General features: G+C 48.6%; 1 protein-coding gene across 1 annotated transcript; it reads right to left on the reverse strand.

Moving 5' to 3' along the window:
• Positions 1-9177: 9177 nt before the first annotated feature.
• SAT1 (spermidine/spermine N1-acetyltransferase 1) lies at positions 9178-11893 on the reverse strand. Its single transcript, XM_084226284.1, has 6 exons — positions 11644-11893; positions 11476-11527; positions 11308-11391; positions 10048-10149; positions 9922-9962; positions 9178-9703 (listed from the first exon to the last, which is right to left on the reverse strand). Exons 1-6 carry the CDS (start codon positions 11707-11709, stop codon positions 9533-9535), a joined length of 516 nt encoding a protein of 171 aa, XP_084082410.1. The 5' UTR covers positions 11710-11893; the 3' UTR covers positions 9178-9532.
• Between the last annotated feature and the right edge of the window lie 1093 nt (positions 11894-12986).

Consider the following 12986-nt stretch of genomic DNA (forward strand, 5'->3'; position numbering starts at 1 on the left):
TTTTTTTGGCTGGACAACGGACAAGAAACATGGCACTTGGCTGCAATGGGCAGCAATATCCAAAACAGAGGGTGTAGTACACACTTCTTATTGGTGGTTGTAACAGTCTCCTATTTAATTCTCTAGTCATACTGTTGTCTCAAGAATAAGACACTTAAAATAAATTATTTTATATAAAAATGCAGTGTTTAATGTCTTCAACACATTTTTTGTTGACTTCCTTGTGATACAGAACAGAACTACTCCAGTTGAAAGAACCTACAAAGAAGACCTAGTCCAACAGCCTGACCACTTCAGGGTGATCAAAAGTCAAAGCAGATTGTTAAGGGCATTGTTCAAATGCCTCTTAAACACTGACAGTCTTGGGCCATTGACCACCTCTCTAGGAAGCCAATTCCAGTGTTTGATCACACTCCTGCCAAAGAGGTTCCTAATGTCCAGTCTAAACCTCCCCTGATGATGCAGCTTTGAACCATTCCCACACATCCCATCACTGGATCCCAGGGAGAAGGGATCATCACCTCCCTCTCCACTTCCTCTCCCCAGGAAGCTGTAGAGAGCAATGAGATTGCCCCTCAGCCTCCTTTTATCCAAATATTGAACAGAACTGGCCCTAGAACTGAGCCCTAGGGAGCACCACTGGTGACCAACTATATGTAGTCCCATTCATTACAACCCTCTGAGCCCTGCCCTTCAGCCAGGTTTCACCCAACCCACTGTAATCCCACTCATCCCACAGCTGGACACAACCATTATAAATTCACTGCTACACCTTTAATGGAAACTACTCAAAAAACGTACCATGATCAGGGGCAACTCATGTACTATTTATGCACATTATCACTCAGGTACTAACTGAATTTGCTGTGAATGAAGTCAAACTCCACTCTGTATCAAATTTTTTAACTATGGCTTTAACGGGGCAGAACAAGAGGAACTCACATACGTGGGCTCACTCACACGTGATGTGAGTCACACATAACTTTGAGACTACGTGATTAAATAAACTACGCTGAAAAAAAAGGGATTTAGTTAATGGTGTCAGCTCTGCTGGAAGTCCATGGAGGTTGTTCTCAGGTGTCACAGGGAAGGCTGATTTGAAGTCAGCCCTGGACGTCCTGGCTGTACTTGTCTGGCCTGGGGTGGTGGCTGAGTTTGCAGTGTTTTGGTAAAAGAGACTCTCTGGAAAAAATATTGATGTTTCATGCCAGCTGCATTGCAGAGCGCTGGTTTTGGGAAGACTTGCTGCTTCACTGCAGGGTGCTGTATTTCTTCACTTACAAAACTCAGTGTATGTTCTACCCAAGTGAGACAGGCAGCCAAGTGTGCTGCTGTCCACGGCACTGTAAAACACCCTTGGCCTTCACGTTCCAATCCGAAAGTCTCTTCAGACAGAGCACTTCCCTGTCTGAAGGAGAAGTATGAACTTCCTTTCTCTGTGATGCACAGTGACTGCTGAGGGGGCCCAGCAGCAGAACAGAGCCATTGCCAGCCCTGCTCTGCTCTTGGCATGCCCAAAAGCCTGGGGAAGGACAAACCCATGCTTGCCCCCACATCTGCCTGTGTTTGCCTCAGTGGGTCTCTCCTCCATTGTGCTCCCACCATGTGGCCATGCTGAGGCCACAGCGGTGACTCTGGCTGTGGTGTCCCAGCAGGCACTAAATCCTGACTGCCCCAGCTCAGCCTCGCCACAGAGAAGCAGCCTCAGACAAAGCCATGCTCTCCTCAAACACTGTTTGCCATGTCATGAGACTGCTGGGGCTCAGCCTTCCTGGAAAAGGGGGCAGTCTTGGCATTGGCTGGCATGGTGTGTGCCCATGTGTGTGTGTTGGCAGGTGCTGAGCCTGCAGGTGTCCCCCATGCTTCAGCCAGGCAGGTTTTGCTGGCTGCAGTCTCACCAAAAACAACAGTAGCAGGATTTGACACTTGGAGCTGTCTGTGGTTGTTTTCCCAGGCATCTCCTGTGGAGTACTCAGTGCGACCTTCAGCACAGAGCATGTGCCTGGGCACCAAGGGGTTGAAAGCTTCCAGTGGCTCAGGGACACCTCCATGCCCCACTGTTCTGTGCCAGCTCCCATAGAAACTTCTCTGAAACATTCTGCAGCACCTGTGATGAACTTGGTGCTATTTAGAGCTGTGTAAGGCCATGGGTAAGGCCACCATGGTTGAGCTTGGAAAAGATATGAAAGAGAAGGACCAGCTGCAAGTGCCAATGTCCCCATGCACATGCAGGGCAGCCCAGCCAGCTGAGGGGCTGTGTCTGCACTCTGGCAAGGGGTGAAGGCTGGCCCAGCACAGCCCACAGCATGCTGGTGCTTCTAAACCTTTTATTGCAAGCTGCAAGAGCCTGAGGTGCATTTATATTTGATTTATATTCATTACTTCTGTAAACAGGGGCACCTGATGCTTTATAACTTAAATGAAAGGACCATCACTACTTGGATCCAAAAGGCTCAACAGTTTCCTTAAGAACAAACAGGAGATAATGTCACATCCTCCTCTACCCCTCTACTTGCTTTTAGACCTGTGTGAAAGGACCTTTCTTTTTTGCAGTCCTGTGCTTATTGCAGAAAGGACCCCAGCTAAAAAACCAGATGTAAGCCAGTGTAAGGGAAGCTCCAGCTGCCCAAACTGCTAGAGAGGCACATGGCTATGGGTGCCTAGAAGCAAAGCTGGCCCTGCCTGGGAGTGAAGCAGGGATGTCTGAGTATGTTGAGCTGTGGGGGTGAAAAGTGCTTTGGCTTTTAACAGCAGAAAATAACTTGTTGACACCAAGCCCAAATGGCAAGTAAAGCGGCTCTGGGGTTCTGAGTCCCTGCAGGACTCCTGCAATCAAATTTCAAATTGTGGTGATGGCAAACCCAGCATGCAAATACAGAATAATTTTATTACTTTGTGCTGAGAAGGTCATCAACTCATGCCTATAAATCCTGAGTATTTGCTTACGTAATTTATTTTTGTTTTCCTTTGGGATTCTTTAGCCTTGTCCTGACTTCACTGTCATTTGGACCAGCTGTACTTTGTAATGCAGTGGACTTTGGTTTATCACTCTGTTTTACAGTCTGGCAGCTTTACAGCTTTCAGAGATATGTAGTTACATAAAATGGGTGTGCTTTCTTGCCTAGCTAAAGAATAGCCACCATCCCTCAAAATTTCAACTAGTTTTGGTTTTGTTTAAAACTGGATTAATAAGGTGTTATTTCTTTGATCCTAGCATTTGTTGCTGCCTCCATCTGCCAGTTCTGCCTGTTGCTCTTCAGCAACAATTAATTCCTGTTCCTACACCACCAAATCCAAAATTAGTACTTGCCAATCCATTAAATTATGGCTAATGACATCAATAGGAGGTAAAAATAATCCAGAAATTATTAATGTATCCCAAAAATGTGCCTCTCAGACTTCTGATTTTGTGAAATAAGTCTTAGAGTTTGTTCTGATAACATTATCTGGAAAGAAAAAAGCCTAAACTGTTTTCCTTGATGCTGCTTCCTCTCCTGGGTGTTTGACTTGCTGTGGCAGGCTGTGGTCAGCCCCTGCACCTGGCCTCCTTCACTGTTGCAGATCTCTTCTCCTGCCTCCTTTTAAATTTTCATTTTCTACCCCAGTGGCAAAGCTACACCTCTGTATGGAGGTTATGACCTCTAGGAGTGGTGAGTGCAGAGTTTGACCCATCTCTCTATGTTAAATCTGAAAAAGGCCCATGTACCTGCAACTGTAGCTGAAACACACTGAGGCAGTGGTTGGAAATGTTCTGGTGCATTTGAGCTAGGCCGTGGCAGGAAGCTGGCTGGGGGAGAAACCCAAATCCTATCATGTGAGCTGATTGCAAAAGGCATGAGATTACAGACCAAAACTACAAGTCTTGTTTCCTCCTGCACAAAGGTGTGCGGTGTGTCAGTGACTCAAGTGGGCCAAATCTGGAAGTTCAGGGAGGTCACAGAGACCCCAGACTGGAGTTTGCTCATCATGAGAGCAATAAAGAAAGTCTGTTCAAAGGTACCACAGTGGTATCTGGGTGTCCAATTATAGTAACCAGCTTTCCAAAGTCTCACCCTGCAGTTTTATCAGTGTGTTTTGAAAATAATACTGCAATATCCAGTTACTTGGAAAGACTGATAAACTTTCCTGTAGAAAGCTGCCATGTCTCTCACGTTTCTTTCTGTGTGGAGGAAAGTTTCTAGTAGGAATTCCAGGGATTCATGTCCATCCCTGCACAGTGGGTTCCTGGGAGGTGATTGTGAAGATGTAAACCCACCTTATCATACTGTACAGCAAACTCTCAGGAGAGGATGGGCACCTGGTTTTGTCTTACCAAAGCATGTTATTTTTAGTCTGTTTTAGTGGCGAAGGGAAATAGTTCAAGAAAACGGAGGTTACTTTTTCCTTTGAGTAGTTGTGACCATCTGACACCTGCTATATCAACAAAATAAACAGAACTATTTACCTGAGAGCAGTTTCTGAACAGGGTGTTTGTTTTCCATCCTCACAAGCAAATTATTCCCTGGGGCCTTTTGTTTCTTGCTTTGGCCCGAAGTAAATGAAATGAAACTGAAACTGGTTTGAAGATGGAATTTCTTCCCCCTTACTCACAATTTTCAGTTGAGGTGAGTAACCTGTGCTGTAGTCTGTTATCAAACACGGAGTGTTTGTGATGACAGAAGTCAGAGCTCAGCAGGGCAAAGCCTGAGGGTGGGGAGAGGGGCATTTCCCAGTGCTGCATTGATGCTGGGCTGTGCTCCTGCCCCAGAGCCACATTCACCATCCTCAGCCTCACGCCCTCTCCTCACAAGCTCCCGTGGTGACAAGTCTGAGCTCCTCATGGCTTCTGAAGCCCTCCATCAAGGTTGTATTTCCCAAAAAAAGTCTTGGTGAGAGAAAGAAGAGTCCTGGAAAGGAATCTCGGCTGGATGGCGAAGTTAGAGCCTGCTTTGAATTTGCAGCAAGATTAAACATTAGCAGCGGGCTCGGTGCTGCTTTGCTGCTTGGTTTCAGACAGCAGCTTAGGCCTTCCTTTAACTTGCAGCCACTTCTCTGACACCTGAGGTTAAAAAAAAATAAAATTAAGCAATCCTGCTCAGGCAAGCAAAACAACTGGGCCCAGCCGAGTCTGTTGCGTGAGGGGAATTATTTAAACGCGCAGGTTTGGTCCCTTGGCGCTGCCGTCCGTGTGAGGGCTCGGAGCTCGGCTCAGCTTCCGCTCCCCGAGGGACGCGGAGGGAGAGCCCGGGGGAGCGAGCGCTGTGGGGAGGAAACTTGAGCAAGCCGAAGGAAATAAAGCCCCTGGTCAACTCAAAGAAAGGGAGGCACGACACACACCCTTGGGCTGGCCTCCAGCCCGAGGCAGCGCTGCCTGGCAGGGAATTAGGCCGAGTTTTCCGAGTCCCACTCCGTACGGAGCCGGTGTCTGCCCTGAGCTGACACCTCGGCTCCCCCGGGCCGGGCTCCAGGACGGCGACTCTCCCAAGACAAAACACCGAGCAGGAATGCAGTAAAGCCCCCATGTGCTTTATCCCAGGAAAAGTTTGCATTGGCTTTTTGAATTACATCGACATCGACGGCTCTTTACAAGAAGAGGGGAGGGGGAAGGGTTGTTTTTCTCACATATATTTTGTTTTAACTTATGTAGACACAAAAAGCCTCCTTCCACGTCGTCGCTATGGCTACGGCTCGGATCATTGTGCCGGAGCCTGTGAACAGGAAAAGGCCGAGCGGAGAGGGGGCGGCGAGCCCGGCGCTCCCTCTGCACGGTCCTGACGTATCCTCCGGCCGGCAGTCTGTCCAAGGCCACCCTTCTGTCCCCACCCGATGGGAATGTGGAAACTCTGCCATTGCGAAATGTCCCGCTGGCTGGCTTAGCGTGGGAGAACTTCCCGGGGCACGAGTTTGAGAGGGAGAGCGAGGAGGAGCTTTGCGCCTCGGCTGCCTGGAGATGTTATCGGCGCTGTAACACTCGCTCCCTAACTCTTCCCCGGAGGCAGGCTCGCTGCAGCCGGGGACAGCGCAGCGCCGGCTGACCTGCAGGGCACACGCCAGCCCTGAGCCTCTGCTGCGCTGGGCTCCCGCTGGGGGGACACCGGCCACCAGCTCAACGCCAGCTGCTATGGCTCAGCCCCCACCATGGGCTGGCTCTCAGCTTGGCGCTGTGATTGAGGTCCTGGAACTGAGGAAAGTCGCAGCAGGTGAGGGTTCTCCAGCACCTAAAGCCACAGAAAGCACTCTGCTGTGTCTCAGCTGTAGTTCCAGAGGCAATTTGGTCCTCCCGTAGCTTGAGGAAAAGTTATTGAGGGAATTTAAAATTGGTCTGTTCTTGACGCACGGCATTACCACATCGCTGTTGGAGACTCTTACCAAAACTATGAGAATACTTCTGCTGGTTTAAAAAACCCTGCCTCTTAGTAGGATCTCAGCAAAAGTCATATCTGAAAGGTTGGTCCTTGCATTAACTTTCACATGTGAATGTTTAAAATTATACCCACTGGTTAGGAAAGGTCTTCCCATTTAGCACTGCCTCACTTGTTTTCTGTGACTGCCTGAGAATCCATTCCATCAGAATTCATTTAGAAAATGCAATGGTAAGCCACATTGGCAGAAGACGAACAAGATATGATAAACAATTTTAAATTAATTGAAAATTTGACTAAGCTGCTTACTTTTCTAATTATGATGCCTAATTAGTTAGCTTGTTCCATTCAGTCATGCAGCTTTGATAGCTTTATTGTGCTCCAGAAGTCTGGGGCCTGAGATTTAAGCAGGCCTGCCCTAGATATCTAATGAACTGTTAATTTCAAAATAAAACCACTTCTAAACTACTCTACTAGCAATCACCTTCTGGTCTGATAAATGGAGCCAGAAGCACAAGCTTAAAATAACTTCAAAACAGATTTCACTAGGACTGAGATGCAGTAGGTATGAGATGCAGGAGATGAGATTAGGTTAATGTAGCTCACAGAAGCCCATTGAAGTTACTACATCTTCACTAAGAAGAAGATACAACACCCAGATGCTCAGTGAGAACTGCTAGAGACCATCTCCTCTTTCCTATTCTGCCTCCATCACCACCTCTTGGGCTGGTTCCTTGGCTATGCTTGTTCTCACTTCTTTTGGCCTACTGAATTCCAGTAGAGAACAGGGTAGCAGCAAGGGTAGGGTGGTTTGTAGCCTGGCATTTAATCTTTGGCCAAGCAAGAAAAACAGATTTCTACTTCCTTTGGGTAGGAGAGGTATTGAGCCTCAGGCTTCTGTGTGTGGTGTGGATGCTGCTACAGCAACTGAGGTGCTGCACAGACTGGGGCAGTCCTAGAAAGGGATATTTCTTATGCAGAACCTGACCGGCTCAATCAAGGTAATTTTGGTGACAGGTTCCATTCTCAGTCCAGCTGGAGTTAGTCCAGATAAGCACTGGAACCATATCACAGAACCATAGAAGGATTTGGGCGGATAGGGATCTCATAGGCCATCTCCTTCCAAGCTCCTCCATGGTCAGGGATGTCACCCACTAAACCACATTGCTCAAATCCAGCCTGGCCTTGGATGCTTCCAGGGATGAGACATCCACAGCTCTGGGCAACCCATTTCAGTGCCTCACCACCCTCGCAGTAAAAATTTCTTCTTACTAGCTAGTCTAAACCTGCCCTCCTACAGCTTAAAGCCCTCTTGCCCCTGTGAAAGGTCCCTCTCTAGCTTTCCCCTTTAGGTACTGGAAAGCTGCGGGGTCTCCCTGGAGCCTTCTCCTCTCCAGGCTGAGCAGCTCCAACTCTTTCAGTCTGTGTTGATGGGAGAGGTGCTCCAGCCCTCTGACCATCTTCATGGCCTCCTCTGGATTCACTCCAGCAGGTCCACGTCCCTCTGATGTTGGGGACCCCAGGGCTGGATGCAGCACCCTGGGTGGGTCTCACCAGACTGGAGCAGAGGAGCAGAGCCCCCTCCCTTAACCGGCTGCCCACAGGGCTTTGGATGCAGCCCAGGGCATGGCTGGTTTTCTGGGCTGCAAGTGCACATTACCAAGACAATGTTGAGCTTGTCAATCAGTGCCCCCAAGGAAGAGCTGCTTTCTACTCTCCTTCAAGAGCTTTTATATTTTTTATTAGCGTTCTTACTCTTGAAGCAACAGCTGACACCTGGGCAGAGCTGGCACACTGCTGACTACACATCAGCTAAAAACAAAACAAAAAATAAGAACAGTTTCATGCACAGCTCTCTGTTGGCCCTGGGCACAGTGACACCTTATTCTTAAAATTAGTTCAGCATTTCCCATGGCTGAAGCAGTCACTGCCCCTACTCTCTAGGATGAGGAAACATCTTCCATGTGACACATGATTTATGCAGTGACCAACAGGTTTAAAACCTTGTTTTATTTAAACCAGTTTATGTTACAAGGCAGCTAAGTCTCTTCCCTTCTTTGAAGTGAAAGCAATGCTGGCCAAAAAAGGCCTGTTATTGCAGGGTTACCAGAGAGCAAGAGGAGAGCAGCACAAAGTTTGCATGCATCCACTTTCATCATCAGTTTACAAGAAATGCAAACACAGTACTGCAAACTTAACTTGTTTCAAAGACAACTACAAAATTGATGAGCAGCATTGTTTTCACTTTCTACTGTACAAAGGCTAAAAAACAGAGGGCTAATTCCCTACTGCTTAACACAGCACTTACAGCTCAGCAGAAATGCCGAAACTGATCTGAAATCATGATCAGAAGCACATTGCACCTGAAGCATTTGAGTTTGGCAGTTTAGGACTCACATAATTGAGCTGTTTGTGTGGTTTGTAAATATACTTTCATTTAACATGACCAGTCAGATCCAATTTTTTGTTACTCAGGCCTTGAAAACCACATCAGCCTAGATCTTTCCCTTCAAGGCTATGCCCTTCCACCTGAGCTGCTCTGCAGGTAAGTGGATCAGCTGTCCAGAGAGCAGCAACCTCATTTAGGGACTCCAACTGTACCTAAAAACATAGGTCACAAGGCAGGATGCCCTGCACCAGCAGGGGTTGATCTCAAACCCTTTCAAACAGTCAGGTGCTCAGAATCTTGCCACTAGGATCCACAGGCACACAAGTGGCCTTTTATCCCACTGGGAGCATGGTAAATCATTTAACTAGTGAGAAGGCTGACACCAATCCAGTCTTTTAATTAATCTGCATGTTATTTGATGGAAAACTTTATATGAGAATTGAAGTAAAAAACTACTGCCATGAAGTGAAAACTATTTTATTTTTAAAAAAGGCAATAATTAAAACAAACCCTACCAGTGTGTACATTGTACACATTTGAATGACACTTACAAGAATGAAGTCTCCATATACAGGGGTTACAAGCCCACACTGGTAAAAGGATGCACACAAGCACAGACTTAACTTCACAGATGCCTCAGCTCCAGGATTACAGTACCATTATTCTATAACCACACCTGCACTGCCATTATTAGCATCCACACTACTTTATTCCACTACAAACTGTACATACACAGAAAGCAAGAAGTTTATTCAGAGAGCACATATATTCGCAGAAAACATTTATTTGCTGGAATAATCTCTCACTCTTCTGCTGCCATCTTCAAGAGATACTTCTTGTCAATCTTGAAGAGCCTCCAGCCCTCCTCGGTGGACAGATCTGAGGCGCCCCTTCTCTTGTAGAACCTGATGGAGGGTTCATTCCACTCGGCAACGAGGAAGTGCATGCTGCTGCAGCGGCACTTCACAGCCACCTGCAAAGCCAACACCATACGGTCACAGTGCCCAGGGATAGCCCCAGTGACAACCAGCCACATGACTCAGCAACTGCACACCACCACAAGTCATTGAGTTCATGCCAGCAGCCACTGCAGCATTTCTCACAGTTTACCAGACTCTAGACAATGTTTTAAGCTGTCTAGAGTCCTGCCACCTCCTTTAATTCTTGTTTAGACTTAGCACTTTGACATACCTGACTCAAGTTCTTCAGAATTTCTGACCCAATACCAAGTCCTAAAAAAACAAAAACCAAGAAGCTTAAGTTTTAAATTTGCAGAAGTCCTATGGGTAGTAACTCATCTAATTCTGCAATAGGTACCTCTGTACTCAGCCATCACATAAAAATCTTCAAGGTACAGCAGTTTTCCAATCCATGGATCATAAGTGAAGTAATACATGGCAAAGCCCACAACGCACGTTTCTGAAACAAAGGGTATAACTTCAGCTAGACAGAATTCACAAGGTAAAAATACAAAGTTTTACATGCATGTTTAAACATACAGATTCTCTGAGACATGCAGATATTTGATACTAGGTTACAATTAAAAATGAAGTTTACAAATAAGCACACAATTGAAAACACAAGTTCTGACAAATTTTTATCAGCCAAATAAAAAAAAAGATTGCTCTGTTCATACCCTGAAATCCTCAAAAGCACTGTCATATTAAGTAAAAACATGGCCTTTTTCTACAAAATAATGCACACCCTACTGATTCGTTTCCACTCTGGAAGACAAGTACTTTACACAGCAGCTCACAATCTAGATGATTGCCCCAGCTCTGCTCCCTTAGGAATAATTTGTCAAACCCTGATCTTTCCATGTCTATTCCTCAGTAACTGCTGTGCCAGAAGGCCTATTTACAGGCCACCTCTACAGCAGCATTTCAAGCATTTCCACTTATGCTTCCACTGAGCATCACGCTGTTTTCTTTACCTTCAACACCAGGAAGTCAAGATAAGTAAAGTTGCAGCTTCAATTGTAACACTATGGCTCAAGAGAGAAGAGAAACCAACTCTTCCAACAAGAGCCCACTTGAACATAAACCCTGAGTATTTCAACTACATCTGCCACAATACTCTTAGAGAAGCGTGCAAATAGGTTTCTGCCATCTACTGTGTCTTTGGTAAAGGTTTGGGAATAGCACTTGTCCCTGTAGGCCTTACCTCATATTATGATCATCTACTTTATTGTGTAACGGATCTTTTAGTTACCTCCCCGCCCATCCATGTACACAGAAGGGCCATGTACATGGCGAAGCTAGAGACTGTAACCTGAAGATTGGGGACAAATTAAAGAAAAAAATGTGATTCAACAGAATGACATAAAGGTAAGTCAGGGTCAAACAAGAAAAGCCATTTAATAATTGGAGTCAAGTACATTATGTTATACCTGATCTCCCATGCTTCCAGGATTAGCAACCACTTCACCAGAGTATCACTATACATTACTGAATTTTACCAGTTAACCTAGTCCTCCTACCCCAGTCCACTGGTGGAACCTCATCTACAATCATTAATATTAATCAAGTGATGCTTCTGTGTATTTAGCATCCAAAAATAAGTATCAGGAAGCCTCACCTTCAGACGACCACTGGTCTTTAGGCACTTCTGCAACCAGACAGTGGTAGAAAGGGTGCTCGCCAAAACCATCCTCAAGCAGCTCTAGAAAAGCAGAATACACACGCACCTGAGCCACAGGCGCTGTCACTCGGCCGCCAACCGGGTGAGCTCTTGCACCCTCCCTACCTTTCTCAGTTAGCACCACCTGGTCCTCCATGTCCTCGTATTTCGCCAGTTCCTGGAAGAGAAGGAGGATGTGAGCGGCCTCTCCCCACCCCCCCCTCCCTTGCGCAACAGCTTGTTTTGCTCCGGCGCCGGGCAGCGCTGCCCCCCCGCCCCGCATCCCGCCCGCACCTTGATCAGTCGCAGCAGCTCGGGACAGTCCTCGGGACGAGCGGCGCGGATGCTGAACGAGGCCATTTTCGGCGACGCTTCCCCCTGCGGCCCCCTCGGCTGACGAGTCCCCGGTGTGTGAACAGGAGGAGCAGCTGTTTCTTCATTCGTGTCCCGGGCGCGGCGGCCACCTGCGGTCAGTCAGGCTGCGAGCATGTCCCGGCGGCGTTCGGCTGCTGGCGGTCCCGGTTCGCTACCGCGGCTTCCCCGGCTCGGAGGATGCGAGCCCTGACCTCGGCAGCCTCATTTAAAGACGTCCTCGCCCCGCCTTTCCCCCCACCAGCCAATAGAAGCGCCCGCGGTTCTCGCCCTCAGCCAATGGCCGCGCCCCTTCACGGAATGCTGCCCGGGCCTGCCGGCAACAGCTGCAGCCGTCTCGTGACTCGCCCTGTTTCCCCCCCCCGCCTACCCCCCCCCCCCCATCCCCTCCGCGTGACGCGGCGCCCCCTGGCGGGGCTGCGCGGGCGGCGCTGCAGGGCGAGACCCCCGCGGCTCTCCCTGGGCGGTGGGACCGGCCCTCAGGGACCCCTGGCACCGCCGGCCCTGCTTCTCCCGGCACCGGCTGCCGCGGGACCCCGAGAACCGAGCCCGACAGTGCCTTCAGCTCGGGGCTCTCTGCGCGGCCGCCGGGTAAGGGCCGTGGCGCCGCCCTGGCCGCAGAGCCGTGGGGCGGCGTTGGGGGCAGTTCGTGCACCGCTGTGGGCAGAGAGAGAAAAAAGCCTCGGTGTTTGCGGGAAACGTGGAGCAGCGATCCGTATCCAAACCGGGGCGGGGGGGGGGGGGGGGATTGTGTCTAGCACCCAGGTACGCCCCCAGGCAGGAGCGTCCTTACGGAGAAAGGTTCAAACCACTGAAGTTTAACCTTGGGACTGGGACGTTTCCCGGGCTGGCACACGCACCGTAACCCGCCTGACTGGAAGGGAAGGGGTTGTGCTGGGAGAGGCACAAAGGAGTGGGTTTAAAACAGGGGGATCTGCCAGTTGTCTGCCGTAAGGGAGGCTGCGATGCCATCCCGAAGGAGGTATGGATGTCACTGAGGAGAGGTGGGCGTGATGAGGAAAATTCCATCGGAGTAGACTCAACAACATGACTTTGGAGTATGAAAGGATGGAGGAATTATCCTCAGCCTTGTGCTTCCTCTGGAAATTTCCTAGAGGTACTGCTGTATGCTGAGGAATGAGCTGGATCATCTCAATGATGGTGTGGTCCATGGACCTACGGCTGGGCCACCCAGAGAACTGCAACTCTTTGCCATGTGTGTGATTTTCTTTTCACCCTCTTCTATTAGCTGTGCCACTGTCATG

The sequence above is a fragment of the Fringilla coelebs genome (genome assembly GCF_963513975.1).
Source record: "Fringilla coelebs genome assembly, chromosome: 2".
NCBI classification, from domain to species: Eukaryota; Metazoa; Chordata; class Aves; order Passeriformes; family Fringillidae; genus Fringilla; species Fringilla coelebs.

Coding starts and splice junctions, on each gene's coding strand:
- SAT1 (XM_084226284.1), bottom strand. CDS start 11,709: ATGGCCTCGTTCAGCATCCGCGCCGCTCGTCCCGAGGACTGTCCCGAG. Junction 11,392..11,475: donor GGTGGTGCTAACTGAGAAAG/GTAGGGAGGGTG, acceptor CTGCTTTTCTAG/AGCTGCTTGAGGATGGTTTT. Junction 9,963..10,047: donor TGTGATGGCTGAGTACAGAG/GTACCTATTGCA, acceptor TTGTTTTTTTAG/GACTTGGTATTGGGTCAGAA.